We start from the raw sequence: 23,104 nt of genomic DNA on the forward strand, positions 1-23,104 counted from the left end.
GGCTGCGGGAGCCGCTCTGGGCAGGGGGAGGCTGGGCGGGTGCGGGACCCCCCTGCCAGGGCGGCACGTTGTGGGGGGTCTTGTGGGTGTGTGTGGGAAAGCTGGAGGGGAAAAAACTGTCCTGGGGAGGGCGAGGAGAAACTCAGGCAGGAGAAGAAGCTTTAAGGCTTCTTAGGAGCAGCTCAGGGCAGAGTGGCTGGTGCTGAGAAACGTGAGTTAGGCTGGGGATTATAAACGTGAGAAGGGGATAAACTCTCCTGGGTCAGCTGCTGGAGAGCTTTGGTTGGGGCCAAAACTTTTCAAATCATGAGTGCCAGGCCTGCAGGAGGGCTGGGGTCACCTTCTCTCCAGAACGGGGGTGTCTGGTGCCCCCTCCCCGGGCAAAGGGACTGGGTGCCTTTGCCTCTGCTTGCAGCTCAGGGACTTGCACCCGTACGGGGTCCCTGGGGTGAAGCGAGTGAGGTTTGTGTGCGCAGGCGGGTTGAAGGACATCCCCAAGGCAATGAATAACGTCAGGACGTGAGCGTCCCGCAGACTGACGCAGCCCCGTTCCCCTGAGCTGGTGTCCTATGGCCGGGCAGCACGGGCAGGCTGGGGTGCTTGCTGCTCTCCTCCCACTGTGCACCTGGAGGAGTGAAGTTACACTTGTTTTCTCCAGTCCCCTCTGGTAACTCTCTCCCAGTTAAACCCTGTCTGCATTTTCTCTCTGGCATCTTCCCCTCCCTCCAGCCATGGGGCACCCACGTGAACGTGTGTGTTTAACTCCCCCACTGGAGTGGTGTCAGCAGCTCTCTCTGCTTATTTTCATTTTATTCCTTTATAAGAAGAGAGGAGCAAAAGGCTCAGACCCCTGCAAGGCCACCGCTGCAAGCTTTCAGTGGGGCTCCTCTGCTGGACCCACCATGGGGGCCTTGTTTGGCCCCAGGGGCTCATCCCCTGTATGGAGGGCATCGCTGCTCCCCATCCCCTATGGTTCCCTCATGCCATGTGAGTGGAGCGTTTGCTGTATTTGCTGCTCATTAAAGCGCCTTTTCCATATGACAGGCTGCAATGCTGATTATTATTATTATTTTTTTTTAAATCCCTCTAAGAGTCCTTCTGCTGTCTCAGTGGATTGGGAGCTCGGTTGCTGTGATCAGCCCTCCGGGGCTTCCTGTGCCTAAAAAAGTCACCGCACGTAAGCAAAAATCAAGCGCCAGTCCCGGCAGCGGGAACTTCAGGGACACGTTGTTTAATATTCACCGTGTGCAGCCCTCCTCCCTGCGCAAGCGCTGCCGTACAAGTGGGTCACAGCACCTATTATTATAAGGCGGTGGGGCGGGCAGGGAGAAAGTTTTAGGGGCAGGAGCTAGAGGGGAAGGGCAGACGTCCCACCTGTGGGAAGGGGACGTCAGGACGATTCTGTGGTCACTTCTGCAGCCGGAGAGGGGTTCTCCTCTGGGAGAGCTGGGCTGCTCCTGCTGAACCGGCTGCGCTTTGCTGAGGTTCCCCGGTGCAGTAGTAGAAACATCCCCCTTCTTAATTTCCTTCTCTCTCTCCCTCTCCCCTCCCCTCCGCGTCGGAGTGCTGCGGAGTTTAATTGAAATTGTTAAACGACCCGTCACGGCTTTGGCCTTTCTCCCCGATGATCAATCACGTCCCCGGGCTGGCTGCGCTCGCCAACAATGCGCCAGTTGGCCGGGCCAGGGTGGCTGCCGCAGCAGCGAGGGGCTGGGGCTCCCTGGGGAGGTGAGAGGCAGAGCTCCCCGGCCGGGGCTCTCATCCCTGGGAAGGGGTGATGGCTCCTGGAACTGGGCAAGGTTTGTGTGTCCTCGTTCCTGGACGTGCAGGGCTAAGGGGCAGGGGATGGGGGGATGCCGGGGGAAGGTGATGTCCCCATGATAGTTGGGTGCTGGAGGAGCCGTGGAAGGAAAACGGGAGCTGGACTCACTGTTTGCCTTCCTTGAGGGAGTGGTGAAGGTTTTTGTTTAAACGTGCACAAAGTGCAAAGAAAGGGCGGCAGCTGAGCAAACTGGCGTTAAACTCTCAAGGACAGGGACCGAAGCCCTACCGGGGTTCAGTCGCTGCCGCAGGACGATGCAGCTGACTTGGGCCAGCCACTTGCCACATTTCACTACCTATGTTGGGACTTTCCAGACCTTGAGTATATCAAGGACAGGTGTGGGCGCCTGGGACTTGGCTGTGTCTGGGCTGTGAGCTAGCAAGTTGTTAAATGCTAGAGAAGCTTGCAGGGGGCCTTGGCTTTATCCCCATACCTGGGCTGGTGCCCCTCATTGCTGTGTCCCGGCAGCACAAAGCACAGCATGGTTTTCACAAGAGTGGTGCTGGTCCTCAGATGCTGCTGTCACCCCTCCAACTGGGCAGGAGAAGGACGATGCTGCTCTGCATGCTATGAGACTGCAGCAGGCAGATAGGGGATAACTCGCTCCCTCCCCCTTAAATTTCCTCCTAATCCCTAGTAGCTATATCAGCTTAAGCCCCGAAGCGTGAGGTTTAATATCTTTCCTGTGATTTGTTAGCCTTTGCCACTAGCGCTCTGTGTCCCCGTCCTCTGCAGGAACACCCGCCCTTCCTCTGTGCCCTGACAGGCTTTTTCCTTCTCGCAGCGAGTCTATAGTTGTTTGGGGAAAAAGTTGCTCCTTTTTGTAGTTTGCGGTCTATTTTGCAATGATGTTGAATGCGCCTTTGTGCTGGCCGGCAAGCCCATCACGCCATCTCCCTGTCCTTTGCTGATGCTTGTCCCAAGCCCAAGGTGCTCCGTCTGCTCTGCATGGTCTGGCTGCGGGGAACAGCCAGGACCAGCCTCAGGCATGATCCTTATCGTTTCAGGCTCTGTTACACACGATGGCTTTCTCTGCTGGCGCAGGGATGTCTGGGTCCCCTGCCTGCTCCGCTCCTGCCCCGGGCAGTGCAGGCGGCTGGACCTGGCTTTGCCACTGAGCTCAAGGGTGGCCCTGGACACGTCCCTTGAAGCCTGAGTTTCGAGGACGAGTTCCCAAGCGTCCTCGGCCGTGTCCTCCCTTCCTCTCCCCGTGCGCTGTAGGTCTGACGGGCTGGACCGGCTCCACAGCCGCACACTGGCTTGGAAAGGGCTGTGGGCACGCCTGCGGAGAGACGCTGAGAAACTCTGCCGAAACGGGCAAAACTCCCTCTTCCACCGAGACTGAGCCAGGAGTGGGGTGAGGCGCCGTGCCCAGGGGAGCCCGGCTGGCAGCAGCCCTGTGCCAGGGACCCCACCGCCCCGCAGCCTGCTGAAAACTGCTTTTGAACCAGCCTGGGGTGGGTGGGTGGGAGGGGGAGAAAAGAGGCTTCAAAGGCTCCAACGAGCGCGGGGGCCGCAGGGATGGATGGTGGCAGGACTGCAGCTGCACGGCATGGTGGGGGTCCATCCTTCCCTCCCCTTCCTCCTCCTGTGGCTCCTGGCCTCCCCAGGATGGGGGTCTCATCTAGCAGCCTGGTGTTTGCTTGATGGGTTTTCCCACCCACATCCCTGTTGTCCCAGCTCATGGTGGGGTTTAGCCCCTTTTTTTTGCCTCCCTCCCCAGGAAGGAAGAGCCCCACATGGGCAAAAGGAGCGAACAGGCAGTTGCTTTTCAAAGCCAGCCTCTAATGGGTGTTGTGTTTGGAAAGGGGCCCAGCTGCTGCCGGTGCGCCCAGAGCCGGGGAAAGTGTCACTGCGCAGAGCGCGGGAGATAAGGCACGAGCAAACAGCATTGTGCAGGGAGAATGGCCTCCTTGGGGTGCCCCTCTGCACCCCATCTCCCCATGTTCACAGGTCTACGTCTGCTTCCCTCCCACATCTATATTTCTCTCCTGATTCTTTAAAAACCCTTTGGCAGGGCAACCTGTGGCTCCTTGCTGTCAGTCTGGGCCACCTGCTGCCTTTTCCTTGCTGGGGCAAAAGAGTGGGCAAAACCAGGCTAATTCTGGGGAAGAGGATGAGCATGGGCTCTCTTGGGGCTGCCCTGGGCCATGCTGCCTTCCCTCAGTGGGCAGCACCGGGGTATCCCAGGGAGTTGCCCATCTCTCCAGGAATGCGGAGGTCCCCCAGGGCCATGGATGGAGCTGGGCTGGCAGCCATCCTCAGTGTCACAAGGCAGGACACTGAAGTTTGTGGCAGGAGTGGGATTTACATCCTTTGAGCACTTCCTAGTGCCTCAGCCCAGACCAGGGGGCGCAGCTCCCCCTTCCCGAGGGCTGCGGAGGCCGTTTGGGCTGCCTGACCCAGAAACACGGGACAATTTGGATGCTGACAGCTCAAAGGCAGACAGGGAGGGCAGCCCTGAGCCATGGGACGGCGTGTGCCCGGGTACTGGCGGCACACGGGTGCCGTAACGGGGACGGTGCTCCCCAGGGCTGCACTCAGGCAGGGGAGGAGGGAAACGTGGCAAGGACGTTGCTGGCACAGGCATCCCGTCCTCTGGTTGGGACTGGGGACATGCTGGGGCATGGGGCTGGTCGCAGGTGGGAGGGAGCTGGTGGATAAAGACTTTCTGGGTAGCAGCGACCTGTGCAAAAAGGCAGTCAGCCCTGTGGGTTTGGGGATGTGGTGTGTGTGTCACCAGTGCTTTCTGGTGGCTTTCTGCCACCCAGGAGAGAAGCTGCTTTTAGGTGAAAACCTTGTTGTACTCTTCTTCCTCATGCCCGCGGGGCTGCTGGCTCTGAAGATCTTGGGTGTGACCTAGAAAGGGGTTGTGGCATCGTCCCTGTTTAGGACAAGCAGATTCCTGTGGACATAACAGCATCATAGCATCACTCCTGCCACCTCTCTGTCAGGATTCTGGTGCTGCAAGAAGGTTTCCCTGGGAAGTTGGGGGAGTGAATTATTGGTTCTCAGCAGCGATCAACAGCATCCCCTGCGGAAGATGGTTTCTAGCCTGTTGGGAGTGTGTGGTAGCATGCTGCCGGCCAGCTGGAAACCATCTTCCATGCAGCATCGCCCCAGCAAGAGTTAAAAGAGGGGCTGGGTGCCGTGCGTGTGTGTGTGCATGCACGCGCCCTGCTTTGTTTTTAAAAGCGCCTCGGCTGGCCTGGCCCCCCGCCAGACCCGAGGCCCGCCTCTGGCAAAAACTCCGGCAAAGGAGTATGAAAGGGGCAGAAACTAAATAACAATAAACCACCTTTTTCTGGCTGCTCTAGCAAGCGCAAGGGGGTTAGGGAGGAGCTGTGAGCTCTCCCACTCTCCCATATCCCATCCTGGCTTCCCCAAAAAATCGTGCCTGGGATGGAGAGGGAGGGACCTGCTTGAACCTCAGGGCTGCAACATCGCCTGGGCATTGCCGAGGTGTCCTGGTGAGTCACAGACCTGTCTGGAGATGCCCAGACTGCTTGGAAATGGTGCAGCCGGGATAATCTTTACCCTCCCAGGGAAGGGCCGGACACCCTCGCCCATCCCTGGCTCAAGCGGGATGCCCGGGGCAGCGGCAGCAGGGTGGGTGCACAGACACCCCGAGCCGTTTGCTACCCCAGGGGCGAAAGGCCGGAGCTGCAACCGAGTGCAGCTTCGATGGCAAGATAAGGGAGCCGGGAAAACCTGCATGCGTGGCAGGTATGCGTCTGCCGCAGCATCCCAGGCCTGGTGCAACACGTCCGGCTGCGCTTCCGCCAAGCCCTGCCAGCACCTCTCCCTTGCCGGGCCCCAGCCAAGGCTGTGCAGAGAGCGTGCGGCACCCAGCACTGCTGCTGTCCCCGGACCCCTGCCCCAGCCTCCCTCGGGTGCGATCCCAGGAACTGGAGCCTGTATTGGTAGACCCCGGCTTTGTCGTGGGTGGAGAAAACTCCTGGGGTTTCATAACACCGCCCTTGGCCGTGGGTATGGCTGGTTAGGTAAGGCGTCCTGTCTGCTTGCGAAGGGAGTTGGTGAGCGTGGCATGGGTGTTGGGTGCCCAGCACGGAGGTGGCCCTGGTGGCAGGGCTGGCTCGGGCTCTCCCACCCGTTTTGCAGGTGCCTCTTGCCCCCTTGCAGCGTTGGTCCCAGGGTCTGGCTGGCCCTCAGCCCTCACTCTCCCCGTTGGACAGCCCGTCTTGGGGCATTGTCTTGTTTCTTTGCTAGGATGGGCATCGGTAAGCCTGAAGGGAGTTTTCCAGCTGGAGCCAAAATGGGTGCAAACAGCAAAAGGGAGACCGTGGATTGTGAGCCCTATGGACCTTCCTCTCCCATGGGTGTCCTCTCTCCCTGGGCAGGACACCCAACTCACATCCCTCGGGGACCTCCCTGGATGCATCCCCACTGCAGTGGGGCTACATGAGCACCGCTCGCCTCGGTGGCCTCCAAAAGGGGCCAGAGTCCTCCCTGGCAGCTAATCATTGCCTACATGGGGTACATGGGTGCTTAGCAAGCCCAGCTGGCAGTGGGGATTGCTCTGGGCTTCAGTCCGGGCTGCACCTTGGGTTTGGTTTTGTTGGGCTGATGTGGGTGGGAAGGGCTGCGTGAGCCCTGCTGCCTTCCCTGAATGAGCACCCACTTATCCTGCCAGGTTAAAAAGAAGGGAAACACTCCTCCACGCAGCGGAAGAGACTCCTGTGGAGGAGCTGCGGCTGGTCCTGCTCCGTGGACAAACCTTGAAGGCTGCTCAAGCCTTAGGGGAGCCCTCAGCTTCCTCGGGGCACAAGCAGCTCCCTGTCTTGGAGCATCTGTCCCACTGGTTATATTTAGCAGCATGTACTGGACTGCACATGTACATCCTGGAGTTGCTTCTCCGTTCCCTCCACCCCAAACCTTGTGTGGCCAGCTCTGAGCCCCCAAAGTCATCGGTCTGCTCCATCCCGCTGCAGCCTCCTCTGAACACTTGTGGCTTCACGGGGCTGAATTCACACCAGGTATTGGTGTCACCCATGAGTATTGTCCTGCATAAACATCCCCTCCCAGGAGCAGTGCAGGTGGGTGCCTCTGCTCAGCCCCACCTGGGGACAACCCGGGCACTGGGATGGGGACCAGCACGTGGGCCCCTGAGCCCCCACGCGTGGCCAGCCATGTGCTTGCAAAGCTGGCACCTCATCGACCAGGAAGGGACATGTAGCTTCCAGTGCTGGTTCGCTCTCCCAGCGCTTTCCTAGGAGGGCTGGCACAGCTCGGAAAACCTTTTGCCGTTGGGGCCTGGGGATGAGGCAACCTACTGTGATTCCCTGGCTGGGGTGGGGGGCACAGGGTGCTGCAGGAGGGGTGGCACAGTGCCAGAAGGAGGTGCCTTTTTCTATGAAAAAGAGTTGAGAAAGGTGGGGGGACCCTTTTCCCCCCTGTGCACCCCCTTCTTTCTCCCCACCATTCCCCCTGATGCTGCAAGGCAGCAGGCGGGGGTTTCGGTGCTCAGCTCCCACGTCCTGCCTCAGCCGCCAACTCGGGCTTGCCGGGGCCGTTCCCGACACGCACCCGCCACGCTGGAAAGGCGTAAACAGATCAGGTTGCCGGCAGGGGTCCAGGGAGCGGGCAGGCCTTGGCTTGCGTCCCACCGCTGCTCGGTAGGGCTGGGGTGTGGGGAGTGCTGAGGCAGGGGGACGGGATGGAGGGGGACGACCTGGCGGCGGGGTCTCCACAGGCGGCAGGGTCCCTGCAGGAATCCAGGCACGACCTTGGTTTGACGAAGGGCCAGGGATGCTGCCTCTGCCTCAGTTTACCTCTGGTGCGAAGGTGCGCCTGCTCTTTAGGGGTTTGGAGGTATCAATGTGCTACCGCCTAACCCCCTTCCTCATCTCTGTGTGGGAAGCTGCTGACTAGAGCTCAGCCTATGGCCTGGGGGTCTTCAGATCCAACACCCCCATATCCATCACAATTGTATTCTGATACCGTTGACCTTGCTGTAAATCAGCCTCCGTCCTTTCTGTGGTACGTGGGGGGACAGGGCTGCTCCGTGTCGCCCTTGTCCCCAGCTGGTCCCCGAGCAGCTGCCAGCCGGCTCCGGCGCCTGAGCTGGGCAATGGGAGGAACCTGCTGCCCTCCCCGCTGGCCCCGAAGCAGCTGGGACAAGGGGAGGGGGGCAGGAACGCGGTGCCTGGAATAACTTGGCAGCTGCCAAGGCCCCCACAGGGACAGCGAGATGGGCATGAGGTCCTGGTGTGGGTTCCTGCTTCCACCACGGGGATGGGGAGATGCCTCTCCCGGGATGTACCATGTCACTTGCTGCTAAATGGATTTATTGGTGATTACTGCTTCCACCTGGGGACACACAGGCTGGTGCAGGGCATCATGGTGGTACAGCTGTTGTGTCCCTCTCCTGTCCCCTGCAGATGGGGTCCCACTGCAGACCAGGGTCCCGGGGGAACCCTTTGCTGCCATGGCTGGGTGAAAACATCCCGCTCCAGCCAAGGCACGAGAAAGGTACTACTGGCCAGATGCTCTGCTGGGTTTTGGCAACGGCTTCTCCCAGTTTGCAGCATTGCCTGGCCAGCCGGAAACCCGGGCAGGCAGCCGGAGGGTCTGACCTGGCTGGCAAAGAGCCCTTACGCTGGGCACAGGCAAAGCCACGCCGCCTTGTCCGGCCTCAGCAGGGAGAGGAGAGAGCAGGAGCGGGTTCGTCTCTCGGGCTGCTTGTCCCAGGCTGGAAGGAGCTTGTCCCGTGCCTGCTGGGGATAGACTTGTCCTCACTGGTGGCAGTGTGGAGTGGCTGGGCAGTTCCCGCTTGCTTCAGTAGGTGATCTCGTGCAGGGGATGGGAGCAAAAAGGAAAGATGGGTCCCCTCTGCGCCCTGGCCATCGCCGGAAAGGGGATTTGGAGAGGGATCCCTTCCATCCCTCGTGGTTTGGGAGTGCCAAGCAGCTGCTGCTGGCTGAGATCGTCTTGCTCTTTCCCAATGCAGATGCCACAAACGGCTGGAGTGCCATGGCATCTGCGGGAGCAGTCACCCATCCAACATCCCTTGGGACCAGAGGGATTTGGATGCCACGTTTTTACTCTGTCCAGAAGGGAAGGAGATAGTTTGCTCAAGCTGCTCAGATCCGGGCTGTGATTCAGATGGAGCCAAATAGTCCACTTATCATTCACTGGAAGGCGGCTGTAGGAAGCAGAGAGCCTCTCGTTTGGGTTTGGCAATAGAGGATAGAGGTAGGAGTGGGAATCCTTGGTTCACAGGGAGGAAAACCCAGTCCCCAGTCAGCGTCTGCCCCTGTCCTCACACAGACGGGGCTGTGTGCGTCCCAGGGGACCCCGCCAGCACGTCCCTGAGTGGGGCTGGCAGCAGCACCGTCTCGCAGGGTCAGAGTTGAGGAAAGGCATCCGCAAGGTATTTTTAACTGCATGTGACTCCAAACCCTGGCCACACGGCTGCCAGCAGCGGTTTGAGGTTAGTCCTCGGCTGCCGACAGTTGATTGCCCATGGGATGGTGGTGGGGGGGCGGGCTTTGGGGAAAATTTGGTTCCCGGCTGCGGGGGCCTCTGGAAGGAGTGACGGCACTTGAACCATCGACCTTCTGTGTGACCTCGAGCAAACAGCTTCACCTCCCAGTGCCTCCCCTCCCATCCTGTGTGTGCCTTGCCTAGATTAGAGCATCCAGGGTGGGGACAGCCACTCCGTCCGCCCCGACAGTGCCTGTTCCGGGTACATGGCAGCTTCCCTGGGGCCAAACAGGGAGGATGTTGCAGGATTTCCAGCCACCACATCACTGTGTGCTTTGAGTACTGGCTCCACTGGCCAGAGCAGCTCCCAGGAGCCAGCTGCCGCATGTGGGTACCAGGTTGGCAGTGATGGGGGCAGTTCCATAGGGACACGGCAGCCCTGTCCCCCAGCCTCAGCCTTGCCCTGCTTCTCGCAGGAGCTGCATGATTTGCTGCAACCATCCAAGCTGTGGCAGAGGGCTGGATCCTCGCTTCACTCCCTTGAGCTCACAGGGTTTTGCTGGCTGCTCTTGACTGCTCTAATTTTTATCTGGGGCTCATTGTTAGAACCATGAAATAAATAGCTACGTGCTCCTCTCAAGCGTCAAAACCCTCCAGGTGTAGGTGGGTTGCTGCGTCCCTGCCCGCCCTCCCTAATTAACTGTTGCTCAGCAAATCCAGGTTTACTGACCTGCCCTAATCTTCCTGTGCAAGGCAAGCCCTTTGGCTGCTGGCTCCTGTTGTGTCCCCCCAAGTCTCTCATGTCCCCCGTGAGCTCATATCATGTTCACAGCCCTGGGCATACAATGGAAGATGGTAGCCTGGGAAGTAGCATCCCCCTGCGCAGGGTTGTTTTCCTTGCCGGTGGCTCCCTCCGTGCCCGCGCTCGTGCTGCACTCACCAACCCCCTGCATCCTGCTTCCCTTCTTTCTTCCTCCCATTGACCGTCTGCCGGTCGGATTATTTTTCCCCAGGTGCTGCAGCGTGCAATTTTCCCAGGTTGAAGAGGCCTGGGTTTGTTCTCCTAATCTCTTGTAAGTCTCTTTTGTGTTATTTCTGCCCTCGTCAATCTGTTGAGCATCCTCCACAGATTATATTAATGCATTCTTTGCTTGGTATCCCATTAATGAGAGGGCTGAGGGTGTCTGTAGGTGCAGCCCCTTTGCCTGCGTACTTGGGGCGCACTGGAGCCCTGTGCCCCCTTCCCTGACTCCCAGGGGAACCAGTGGGAACCAGTATGGAACCAGTTGAACGGGAGCCAAGGTGTGTTGTTAATGCTGGACCAGATGCTCTGCTGGTCACCATGTCCTGCAGCCCATGGGTGGCTCTTGGCCCTACGGTGTGCCCGGTGATGCACTGCGGGCACAGGCAGAGCTTGGCCGCTGGCCCCTGATGCTATCGCCCCATCTCTTCCCGCTCAGGAGGCGTCCTGTCCTTTCGGAAGGATGGGGGAAATGGAAAAGGCTCCACCTCTTCCCTGGGCAAATACAGCTCCTCTGAGTTCATATCCTGGAGAGTGGAATAGCCAGGTCCCAGCAGGGATGGTGACTTCACCTCCCGGTAACGCATTTCCCCGGCCAGCTGGGAAAGGAGCCCTTGTATCTCTGAAGGAGCCGCCCGACTTCCCCCACCCGAAGCCTTTCCCAGCTGTTTCCATCCTGGCTGGGGCTGGGGGATGCGATTTCGGCTCCATGGAGACGGGATATTACCGCTCCCCCGTGCTGGGGGAGCTGGGCTGGGGTGCATCGCTTTGGGGTAGCCGGCAGTGCGAAGCCCCAAATTATTGTGGGGAAGGGGCGTGAACACCATTCATCCCACTATGCAGCTGAGATCCTTCTGGGGGGCTGGAACTCAGAGCAGGAGCACGTGTTTGGCTGTTGCAAGGGGTGAATCCAGCCCCAGAGGACTTATGGGATGCTGTTTCCCCCACTTGGCATTTGCCCGCTCCATCCCCACTGCAAACGCCAAGGCTTGGGGACGAGAGGTGAGAACTGCACCTTCTTCCCAGCTGTGCGGATGGGGACAGGGTTTCCGACTCTGCTTTTCCTTTCATTGTTCTGGGAGACTTCACTTTGAACAAGCTGCCTGTTTTTTCCTGCTTTTCTTGAGGGGGAAGCGGCAGGGGGAAATTGGGGGTTTGGGCAGGGGTCCTGGGGTGGCTTGGCTGGGGGTGAGCGATGGATGACTGCGCTGTGGGGGGTGCCATCCCTACTGCCAACCTCTTTAAAAAGCTCAGGTTTTGGATTTTCCCTGGGATAAAGGCTCACAGCGCAGGGGTGATGGGTCCAGCCCTCAGGATGCTGTGAGGAGCCCCCTGAATTTATTCCTGGTGCCAAAACCAGGAGCAGGACTTGTGTGCCATCGTACAGCCTGTGCAGCGTCAAAGCAGGCAGGGCTCTGGCCAGGTCTGGTGTGTCTCGCACATGGGTTTGGTAGGTTTCTCAAAGGATGAAGACACCATTTATTCTCAAGAAGTTGCCGGACGCTGGTGTAGGGAAAAATTAGGGGTTCCCCACCGTGTTGTTCTCTCCTGTCACTGCTATTTGCCCTGCGTCGATGGGAATCTGTCGCCCCAATTGCAGCCTCCCTGTCCTTGCCAGTTAACCCAGTGGCTTTGCCCCAGTTGGACCCACCCTGCGGTGCCTGGCTTGGTGGAGGACCTGTTTGTCAGCGTTGGTGGGGAACCCATTTGCAGGGATGCCTCAAACCCCAGCACAGGCCATTTGCGGGCAGGAAAGCACCCGTGACGTTTGGAAACCTGTGGCATTTGGATGCAGGGATGGGTGCTCAGCTGGGTATCCCAGGCAACAGCACCCCAGCAGCCAAATTCACCCACCATAATGGGTGGAATATTCACCCACATGGAGGGAATAGGGGGGGGGCCCTGCCTGCCCTGGGAGCTGGGCACAGCGCTGCGCTCAGCGTTTGGAGTGCAGGCTGGTGGCTGCAGCAGGCAGCCGGGGTCAGGAGCCCTTGGCTCGCACCCAACCTCCGTCTCAAGCTTGCTGAGCAACTTTGGTTGAGTTTCTTAAGGTCTCTGTGGCCGAGCTCCTTCCCTATCGAAGCAGGTGAATCGTTTCCAGACCTATTGGGAAACTGTACCTGAAGCAGCCGGTTTGCCAGGAGGCTGTGCTGGGAGGAGCCGGGTGTGGGTGGCCACAGCGGACATGCCTGTGGACAGAGAGGTGACAGCGAAGGGCAATTCCTGCAGAAGAGGGATCGACATCACCTCCTCTTGTCTTGATTTTGAGCAAGACATTGAGTTTCTCTTGAGTGCCAGCATGAACCCAATGCGTGCCGAGGCAGGGCCATCCCAGGCCATCAGTGCAGGTCAAGGCTGGGCTGGGCAGGGCAGCTCAGGTGAAGTTGCCACCTCCTGCCACCTCTGCCTCTGGGAGGCTGCCACTACCATTGGAGACAGCTGGTGCTCTGCAAGATTGCATCTGATTAGCTCCTCCAGCTGGTTTATTGGCTTAGTGGTGATGGTCCCCAGGTGTATTTTATTTTCCCAAGAGGTTATGTGCATGTATTTGGTCCGGAGCAACACGATTCTTCTCCCATTGTCCAGGGCAGCAGGATGGTGTTCCTGCAGTGCCCAGACAGAGCATCCCTGTGTGCGGGATGCTCACAGCCAGCAGCGCAGGGGTACTTGTGGCTGGTGGTGCAGGGATGGTCATGGTGCAGGGATGCTCATGGATAGCAGTACAGGGATGCTCGTGGTACAGGCATGCTCAGACCTGCCATATGGGGAGGCTCATAGCACAGGGATATTTGCAGCCAGTGGTGTGGGGATGTGATTTCCCAGGGCAAGTGGAAGTGACAAGGGTCTGTAACACAGGATGAGCAGAAAGGTTTGTTTTTTCAAGGTGTCTCTGACAAGGATGTTGGTCACCAGTTATAGATCTGTCTCTCCTGCACCAGGGTCAAAGGCTTGGACAAAACTGGTGGTGGTCATAGCAAAAGCACTGCTTTCTGGAGCCTCGCTCTCCATGTGAGCCAGGGCAGGAGTCTTCACAGAGCGCTTTGCTGGGGGGACGCAGGATATTTGGGCATTTCCTTCCCCAGCCAAACCCAGGCGAGCATGCGTCACTCCTTTCCAGTGAGCAGTTCAGTGCTCCTGAGTGATCATGTCCGCCTCCCAGCCCTCGAAGCGAAGCCCAAGGGCATCCGTGGGGGGACAATGTTTCTGGTGAAGGGCACAGGGACACAGGGTGCCCGGCATGCTGGCATAGGGGGTGCCAGCCGGGCTGGGCAAGGGCACGCCTGGCTCCACGCAGGCGGCACAGCCGGCGCCGGGCGAGCACCCCGAGGGGGTAAATACGTGTTTGCACCGGGCCGGCTGCCAGTGGCACAGGTGAGGCACCCGCCCTGCCCGGCTGCTCCAAGGGAGCCCCCTGCACCCCACAGGGAGCTTAGCCCAGCCTGGCATCCCCACCATGGGAGTGCAGCCCATCCCCACGGGGAAACTGAGGCATGGGGTGCAGCACGATAGAGGGGGCTGCTTAGTCAGGGGAGCTGGTTGGAAACGTGCCATGCAGGGCTGTGCCATGCCGGCCCCCCTCACCAGCAAGTGCCCGAAAGGCCGAGGGCTGGCACTTTCCCCCCTGCCTGGGGCAGGATCCAGAGTATGCCGTGGGCGAGGGTCTCGACTTTGGCAAGGGGGTGGCCATGCTGCCTCTGCCCGGGCTGGCGGCCGGCGCAGCACGCGGGCTCTACATTTGTAAGTAATTTGCCGGAGCGCTCCGGAGGTGCTTCCCGCCTGCTGCTTGGCAGCCAGACGCCGCACAGAAGCTCGCTGGCTCCCTGGAGGCCTCGCTCAGCCCCGGCCCTGCACTGCCGAGCCTCGTCCTGCCCGGGCAGGCGCCGGCGAACGCGCTGGAGCGGGGAAGCAGAGAAGGGTGGGCGCCCGATGGGACCCCCTGGAAGGGGTCGTGTTGGGGAGTGGGGCCGAGCAGGGGGAACCCACGGCCGGCGTTAACCCTCAGGATGCACCAAGATGGATTTTCTCCTGGAAATATCCCCTTCAGGGTTTTTTGCATTTCAGTGCTGGATCGATGGGTTCATCTTCCCTGGGATGTGGGGGTGCAGATCAGGCCAGCGGGTGCTCCCACCCCAGTGCAAACCCAAAGGAGGTGACGGTGTGTCTGTGAAGGGTCTGGCCACCCCACCCCAGTGCTGTGACTGGGTCGGCCCCAAACCCTCAGCCCTTTCCCAGCCCAGCTCAGCGGTCTCCTGGCTGGAGCCATGCCTCCAAACCAGCCAATATTGGAGGGCTGTGGGGTTGGGAATGGCTTGGCCCAGCCTCTGCCGAGCCCCAAAATGTCTGGGTGGGAAAGGCCAGGGAGCCTGGAGCTGCCAGGGCACTGACAGGGAGAGAAGGGGCTGAAGAAATGGGGAGAAAAATGGGGGAATCGGTCAAAAGGAGCTTATGGATGAAATAAGGAAGAGGGATGCAGGGAAGCATCGCATCGCGTGCCTTCCTGTCACCGTGTTCACAGGAGCACGATGGGAGCTGGTGGCGCTCCCTTGGCAGCTCTTGTGCTGCCACGCTGCTTCACCCCGTCCTGGTGCTGGCTGCCCGCCGAGGCAGGGCTGCCTTTGGGGTTGGTTTGCCTGCCCTGCGTGCTGTACTGTGCAGAGGCGTGCGGTGGGACGGTGCTGGCGAAGGGGCTGCCCGGCTCTGCTCCATTTTCCCCTGCATCCCCCCGCCCTTTTCTCATGCCTTGGTGCCCGCGGTGCCAGAGTGTCTGGCCCCTTTCCTACCCACGCGTTACCTTCCAGCCTGGCTGCAAACTCTCCAGCTCCCCAAGCAGTGATTTACCCAGCTTCAAACCAGGGATGAGCTCTTTCCCTTCCTGCCCGAGGTGGGATATGAGTGTTCCTGCTTTCACGTTCGGGAAGAGCCCCAAAGGGGATGCTGCCCCCGGCTCTGCTTTTTGGGTCTTGCTGCTTTTCCACCCACCCACGCTGTATCTGCATGGTCCTGCCCCACGTCCTGACCTTGCAGGGCTGCTGGAGCAGGGAACTAATTTTAGGAATGTTGCTCCGGGAGAGGAGCAAAGAAAGACACAGACATTTTGCTGTACAGATGCTGACAGCTGCCTCCTGGGGCTGGGGAGTGGGCAGGGACACCCATTGCATCCCAGCCCTGCTTACTGGGCCCCACCGGCCAGCCCAGTCCCCTTGTAAGAGGCGGTCGGGGATGGGGTTTTGGGGTGAGCTCTCCCTCTTCAAATAGTGGGTATTGCTCAACTCCAGGACCAGCCCCCAGGGCTGTGGGATGTTTCTGCTTCTTTTGGATGTGCTTGTGCTCAGTGGGCATCTCCATCCAGCCCTTCTCTTCCCGATATTGCCCACCTGGCTCTGCTTTGCCCCTCCTGCCAAGGGTAAGGACCCCATCTCTTCCTCCTCCTCCTCTTCCTCCTCCTCCTCCTTCCTACTCTTTCTCAGCAGCAAAACCCCTCGGCAGTTTTTGGCTGCAGCTGATGGGAGCAAATCTGTGTTGGCCTTCAGTTCCCACCGCACAGGGCATCCTTCAAAAATACCTATTTATAAACCCCGATTAAAAGGCAGGGGACCTGGGGGATCGCTCAGGGAGCGGGACATGGTGGCTTCGTGGGTATTGCCTACAGCTTAGTGGAACCCTTCATTTATTTTTAATTTTATCTCGATTGTGTCCTTTGGAAATCGCCCAGCAGCAAATGCTGCCCAGCCCTTCCTGCTCCCCACTTGCAGGATCCATCCCAGGACTTTCGGAGGGGCAGGATGAGGCCTTTGCCCACCATAGCTGACCCCGTTCCTGGCTCTGCTGTACACCCTAAGCGCAGTCCTGGATCCGTGAAAGGCACCGCAGGGCTCGGTGGTTATGGTCGCGCTATGACTCGGATCAGAAGTGGCCAGTTTAGAAGTGAAATGTTATTGTTTTCCTGACTGGTGGGACCAAGAGAAGCAGCTTGTCCTTGGTTGAGACCCCAGATCCTGGGCTCTCGGGCAATATGGGCTGGGAGGGAAAAGTGGGAGCTCTTCTGAGCGATGGTTTTGGGAGCCGGTTCCTTCAGGAAAGGGTTTTGGGTTGGCAGAGCTGCTCACTGCCACTCTAAAGACAAACAGCCCCTGGAAGAGGTAATTAGGGTGATCCTGTCCTGATCCCTCAGCTGTGGTGAGGAGTCACAAGTCCTTCACCAGCAGCCACTCCAAGCCCATTTTGCATTAATTAGGCTGTTTACAAAACACAGTAAATTGCAGTAATGAACGCACTGATCCTTGGTTTCCTTTAATTACCATTTGCATGATGAATAAGTCGGCCCCCTCTTCAGCTCCCCTTTCCGGCAGAGGGGTCATGCAGCAGGGTATGGCTTTGTATAGGACCTGCCATGCGAGGTGGGCAGGGAGCTTGGGAGAGGAGGAAAAGAGAAGGGAATGGAGGAGGAGGAAGAAGAAGAAGAAGAAGAGGAGAGGGGAAGAAGAAGGAGGAGAGGGAGCTGCAGCCCGCAGAGATCTGCCCGGCTGCGAGGGAAGGGGGTTCCATCCCCAGGTTCCCACCACGTTTCAGTGGGGTTTGAGCAGCTGTTTCACCCCGGGCTCAGAGCCCGGTTCTCGGACTTTGATTTTCCATAGGAAACAGCCCAGAAACCTTTCAAAGCATTTAATCCTCCCCAGCTCGGCGATGGGGCTGCCTGGAAAGGCAGAGGAGAGCGGCAGCATTTCTTGCCCCCTGCATACCTTCCCCTTTCTTTCCCTTTTGACTTAGTGGATGAATTCCAGAGATGTTAATCCGCTCTCAACCCCTCCGTGAAGAATAAAACGTCCTCTCTGTGTGGGAGGAAGGAATTCATTCAAATTAATTGCGGGAAGGAGCGGGGAGCTGGGGGCGCGCGTGAGGCTGTGCCGAGGGTGGGGTGAGCATCCTCCGCCGCTAAGTGGTCCCCGAAGGGGAGGGAGGGACGGACGAGGGGATGGGGATATCCGAGGTGGCACAATCCTCGCATTCACGGCTGGAGGCTTCAGCCTCTGTCCCGGCCGTAAAAATGCCAACCATGTGGTCTGTGGGCCAGGCCTTGGTGGCAGCAGTGGGCACAGGGAGCGAGTGGGAGGGGAAACTGCCCCACTCAGCAGTTTTGGGGGGTTGGTGTCTATAAAGGGGAGGGAAGTGCCATCCCACCGAGCCGGGGTGCCAGGAGCTGCGGGGTCCGACCCATCCCGGGGGCGCACAGAGATGGGGCAGGAGGAACAGAGGGAGGAAAGGGTTTGAGCTCGAGCTGGGCCAGCTCATTGAGGGTTTGTGGAGGTGAATGTGGAGGGAGAGGAGAGGAGAGAAGAGGCCACCGGGATGGGCCAGGCACTGTTCTGTGCGCTGGGAGGTTGGTGCAGCTGCGGGACGGGGTTCGTGTGGGGTGGTGCGGGCTCTGCCTCCTGCCCTGACCTTCACCTCTTCTCTCTGCAGAGCTCCTGGGATCTGCCAAGCGCCTGAACGTGAACTACCAGGATGCGGATGGGTGAGTGCTCCCCAGGCAGGGTGCTGGGTGCTGCTGCTGCCAGCGTGGGTGGGCTCGCTCTCCCTGATGTCCAGTTAGTTGGTCTGCAGCTCTGGGTATCATAAAGCTTTCAAGGGTAGTTGCTGAGCCCCGGAGAATGCAACAGCATCCCAAAGCCAGGGCAAGCCCTGCAGAGGCAGACCCCATGCCTGCCCGGATCCATCCCGCAAAATCCTTCGTAAAGCTCTTCTGCGTCCCCCTCGGTAGGGCTGGGGGTGAAAAGGGAGCGCAGCATGTCCAGCTGTTGCCCCAAGTCCTGTGTGCTGGTCAAAGCATGGAGGAGCACTGGGCTGATGCTGGTGCCTGCACATGCTTGTGACCATGTTTAATTTCCCAAGAGGAAAATCTCTTCGTTTGCGGGGGGAGTGGGGGGAGTCAGAGAAAGAAAAGATGAGGTTGCCAAGTGACCACATCATATTTATGTAGCTCATCACTTCCAAAATCCAAGCACTTAGTAAGCTGGGTACTGAGAGTTAAAGAAACCACAAAGACCCATAAAATAAATAAGCATGTTATTCTTATTGAATTAACTCTGACCTGTGAGTTATTAGCCTTGTTTTATGTACTGTTGTTGTACCTAATTTCTACATGTTTTCTTTCCGAGGACTCTGTAGGAGGAGGTGTCTGTGATGAGTCCTAACAGGCCAGTGGGGGGTTGAAAATGTGCAGGATGGTTCTGTCTTAAAATAATACTGTGCAGATGGAGCTTAATAGAAAAAAACATAATAATAGAAGCAATGATCTGATTCTGATAAGGCACAGGGCTTGTGCTCGGGCAGCTCCAGGAGGGCTGCTGGTGGGAAGGAGGGTTAGGGGTCTGTTTCCCCTCAGAGGGCCACGTGCGGCATTTGGGTATTAACAGTGTGGGCGAAGTGTTGGGTTTTGCTGGGGTGCAGGAAGGGGACAGTGGGGAGGTGAGACCTGTGCACAGGGACCGCAACGTGCACCCTCCCGGCAGAGCCATGCTGCTGGCAGTGACCTCGGTGAGGCATCGCCTTGCTTGGGGCTTGGAGACGATGGGAGAGGCAAGCGTGGGTTTATGCAGCCACCCCCAGGGCAGAGCTGGCCCCACAGGGATCCCACAGGGTTGGCTCGAGGGAGATTTTGTACCTGCTGCGTTCTTGCTTCAAGGCAGAGGTTTTGGCGTGGGCTCCGGGACATGGTGACTGCATTGCAGGAGGGAGCAGCCCTCTCTGCTGGGGTTAGCATCCCTCCTACGATGCCCAGAGACCCTGTGCAGGGATTTGGTGGTACCTTGGGACCACGGGTTGGGAAGAGAGCTGTGCTGGCCGGGTTGTGTCCCTGGCACAGGGCTGGGACACTGCCAAGCCCATTGGATCCCTGGGCTGGCGCCATCTGGAGCCCCCCACACCCCTTGGAGTGGCACACGGGCTAATCCCCAGCGGCACAGGGTCCCCTCACTCAGTTGTGGCCCTTCACGTGACAACACGGGGGGGAGTGCCGGGCAGACAGGCCCCTTTCACAGCCCCGAGACACAGGGCTCTTTCATTACTGGCGGCCTCCCACGCTGTGCCGTGGGCTCCCGGCATCCCTGCTGGCACGGGGCGGGGGTGGCTGGCGGAGGAGCCAGGACTAGCCACAGGGCCGGTGCGTTTGCTGGATGCTGTGAGCAGCATGACTTCGGGCTGCCTGGCTGCACCGCGGAGAGGGAAGATGCATCTCTCTCCATCCCGCCTGCTTGCCTCTGCGCAGGGCAGGGGGATGAGGGACCCCTCTTGCTGGGGTCTCAGGGGGTGCACAGAGTCCCTGCATCCCTCACCGAGCCCTGGGGCAGGGACAGCATGGAGGGATTTGTCTCTGCTTTGCTATGGGGAAAATCAGGCACTGGTGGTGAGGAATCAGGAGGGAGGTAGCCACAAACAGCCAGTGACCATCCCAGCCCTCGGCCTCTGTCCCTGTGCAGGCGGGGGCTGCAGGGACAGCACGGCAGGGACCGGGGCTGGGCTGACCCCTACCTTGTGTCACAGGTTCTCGGCGCTGCACCACGCGGCCCTGGGCGGCAGCCTGGACCTCATCTCGCTGCTGCTGGAGGCACAGGCCACCGTCGACATCAAGGACAGCAACGGTAAGGGGTGACCCCTCAGCACCCCACCATGCCTCCAGCAGCCGGCTCAGCCCTCTGAGTGGGGCCGGGGGCTGCCTCCAGCCCTGCTGAGCTCTGTTCCCCCGCAGGGATGCGGCCCTTGCACTATGCAGCCTGGCAGGGACGTGTGGAGCCAGTGCGGGTGCTGCTGCGCGCCGCTGCCTCCGTCAACATGGCCTCGCTGGATGGGCAGATCCCGCTGCACCTCTCGGCACAGTATGGCCACTATGAAGTGGTAAGTGAGGGCCCAGAGACACCCATGCACCCACCACCTGGGGATGCGCAGGTGGGGACAAACCCCGTTGTGCTGAGTGGGAGGGAGGTGAGGGCGCAGGATGATGCTGAGCCCCTGTATCACATTGCTCCCCTGCAGTCAGAAATGCTGCTCCAACACCAGTCCAACCCCTGCCTCATCAACAAGGCGAAGAAAACCCCCCTGGACCTGGCCTGCGAGTTTGGGCGGCTGAAGGTGGGTGCTGTGGGGCTCTGCCCTGTGCCGGGCTTTTCTCCAGGGGTGGCTCTGGATCTGGCTGGCTCCTCCGCGAGCAAAGCTCCAAGTCTCGCTGCAGCTGCTCTACCTCCACCATAAGCCCCAGAGCCCAGCAGGCAGCACCTGCTTCCTCCCGCTGCTGGGCAAGGTTGGATCCTGAACCTGGGAGCTGCACGTTTTGCTCCTGACCTCATGGCAGGGCAGCATCAGGCTGAGAGAGAAACCAGGAGTCTTCACTCCCAGTTCCCTGCAGCCTCCCCCCACCCACCCCAGCTTTGCTCCCATTTAAGCACAGGTAGGTGAGCTGGCTAATCCCCACAAACCCTGGGCGCCTGGCCCTGACTGGCTGCTCGAGGTCCCCATCACGGTTCGCGGGGACGGGGCCACCATGTGCCCCGGGAGACCCCAGCTCAGCCAGTACCACACCGCAGGGCTGGGCTGGAGCATGGCCAGCCAGACTGTCCCGTGCTCCATGGGGAGGGGACCAGGGGGATATTTCCATTTTTGGAGTATCTATAATGTCTGCAGCTATAAACAGGGCAGTAAAAATAACTCCTCTGCGCCTCTGGGCTGCCCTGAGATGCTGAGAGTCACTCTGGGCTTGGAGAGAGTGGAGTTTTTTAGGGCTTGGTCTGAAAAGCCCGATTATGGGAAGAGTATTTCTGGCTGTTGTGACCTTTTACGGCCCCTCACGACAGTGTGGCCCTGCCAAGCATTGTCCGGCTCCAGCCAAGCCCCGGGGGCTGTGGATGGAGGGGAGCAGCGGGATGGGGAGCAGAGGGCTGGCCCCAAGGCCGAGCCCCTTGCTGGGAGGGTGCAGGTGGGGGTACCTGCACCCCACTGCTCACCCCTGTGCCCCATGCAGGTGGCCCAGTTGCTGCTGAACAGCCATTTGTGCGTCGCCCTCCTGGAGGGACAGTCCAAGGATGCTACTGACCCCAACTACACCACCCCGCTGCACCTGGCAGCCAAGAACGGGCACAAGGAGATCATCAGGTAACCCCCTGCCAGCCTGGGACGCTGCCCTGTCCCAAAAAAACCCATCATGGCTTCAGTCACGCCTCCTCCCAAACCCACCTCCCTGCTGTGGGCTTCGGTCCCTTGTTACCAAAGCCTTAGCAGTGCAAGGAGTTGTCCCCTTCCCATTGAAAAGCAGTTGATCACCTGTCCCCGATGTCAGTGTCCGGCCGTTCATGCCTCTCCCTCCTTCCTACCAGGCAGCTGCTGAAGGCCGGGATTGAGATCAACAAGCAGACGAAGACGGGCACAGCCCTGCACGAGGCCGCACTCTACGGCAAAACAGAGGTGGTGCGGTTGCTGCTGGAGGTGAGCGTGGTGGGGACAGGGCTGCAGCGGCGGGGAAAGCTCCTGGGGGTCAGCCATCACCCCCTTCCCCTCAGTCCCTCTGTCCCCCATGGGTCTGCTGGCAGCTGTGGGGTCTGGCCCTGACCATGTGCCCTCCCGGACAGGGTGGCGTTGACGTGAACATCAGGAACACCTACAACCAGACAGCACTGGACATCGTGAACCAGTTCACCACCTCGCACGCCAGCAAGGACATCAAGCAGCTGCTGAGAGGTGAGGTGGGGCTGGTGCATGGCCAGGTGCAGCCTGGCACTGAGAGGGTCTTCTTCCCCATGGGACCTGCCTGGAGCTCCCAGTGCTCCTCCTGAACAGCCTAAACCAGGCTAGCTGCAAGTGTCAGCATCCCAGTCCCATCAGGCTTCCCCCCATCCTCTCTGCAGGCAATATCCAGTGACTGAGTCCTTCCTGCAATATTAATGTTCTATTCTTCCTTGTCCCCTCTCTTGTTTTCTCTCTCCACCTTCCCTGAACTGCTCTCTTTCCCCCTGTGCTCTGGTACCTTCTTTCTTCCCTCCGTCCCTTGTCTTCAGAGGCATCAGGAATCCTGAAGGTCCGAGCTTTGAAGGATTTTTGGAACCTCCATGACCCGACTGCTCTCAACGTCCGGGCAGGAGATGTCATCACGGTGAGGCTGTTCCCCACTCCCCATCCCCCTACCCCACCATAGCCCCGGGTACCAACCCCATCCCTTTCATCCCCATGGCAGGTCCTGGAGCAGCATCCAGACGGGCGATGGAAGGGGCACATCCACGATGCTCAGAAAGGCACCGATCGGGTTGGATACTTCCCCCCCTCCATCGCTGAAGTCATCAGTAAGCGAACAGGTCAGTGGCCATCCTGGACATGCCAGGGACAATCCCCTTTGTGAAACCATCCCAGCCTTCCCGGCACCTCCTGTAGCACAGGTCCCTGCGAGCCTGGCTAGCTAGGTGGGAAGAGAAGGACTTGGGGTGGGCACAGGGGGTTGTGCCATCAGTGGGTTGGTAATTTGGGGGTTGAAGCTCAGATATCCTCCCTGTCCTGCCTCCCGCATGAGCTCTGACCACGCGTGTTTTGTGTTTGAATGCAGGCATGGTTGTCCCCCGCGTGGCGCCCACGCACCAGCGCCAGGGTCCCCCCGGGGCCCTCCCGGTCCCCCCCGGCGGGTTGCAGCACCTCCCCGATGAGTGTCCTCACCAGGCAGCCCCGAGCGTCACCCTAACCCGGACGGCCCCGGGCCCTGACAGCTCAGGTCAGGGGTGCAGCTGGGGAGGGAGAGGGGCTGGGGACCTTCCCCTGTCCCCAGCCCTGCCCATGCAAGGGGA

General features: G+C 59.5%; 1 protein-coding gene across 9 annotated transcripts in view; it reads left to right on the forward strand.

The window, feature by feature from the left end:
* Nucleotides 1-23,104, forward strand: part of CASKIN2 (CASK interacting protein 2) — an 83,041-nt gene that overhangs the window by 52,113 nt on the left and 7,824 nt on the right. For 6 of the 9 annotated variants that reach the window (XM_074607948.1, XM_074607947.1, XM_074607949.1 and 3 more), the window contains exons 3-12: nt 17,751-17,802; nt 19,830-19,927; nt 20,035-20,180; nt 20,319-20,414; nt 21,301-21,431; nt 21,653-21,761; nt 21,905-22,013; nt 22,331-22,425; nt 22,507-22,624; nt 22,870-23,031. In XM_074607948.1, coding sequence (XP_074464049.1) covers nt 17,751-17,802; nt 19,830-19,927; nt 20,035-20,180; nt 20,319-20,414; nt 21,301-21,431; nt 21,653-21,761; nt 21,905-22,013; nt 22,331-22,425; nt 22,507-22,624; nt 22,870-23,031 — 1,116 coding nt within the window. The remainder of the gene's footprint in view (nt 1-17,750; nt 17,803-19,829; nt 19,928-20,034; nt 20,181-20,318; nt 20,415-21,300; nt 21,432-21,652; nt 21,762-21,904; nt 22,014-22,330; nt 22,426-22,506; nt 22,625-22,869; nt 23,032-23,104) is intronic. The other 3 variants (XM_074607954.1, XM_074607955.1, XM_074607952.1) reach the window with 2 other exon arrangements.

The sequence above is a fragment of the Larus michahellis genome, chromosome 14 (genome assembly GCF_964199755.1).
Source record: "Larus michahellis chromosome 14, bLarMic1.1, whole genome shotgun sequence".
Taxonomy (NCBI): domain Eukaryota; kingdom Metazoa; phylum Chordata; class Aves; order Charadriiformes; family Laridae; genus Larus; species Larus michahellis.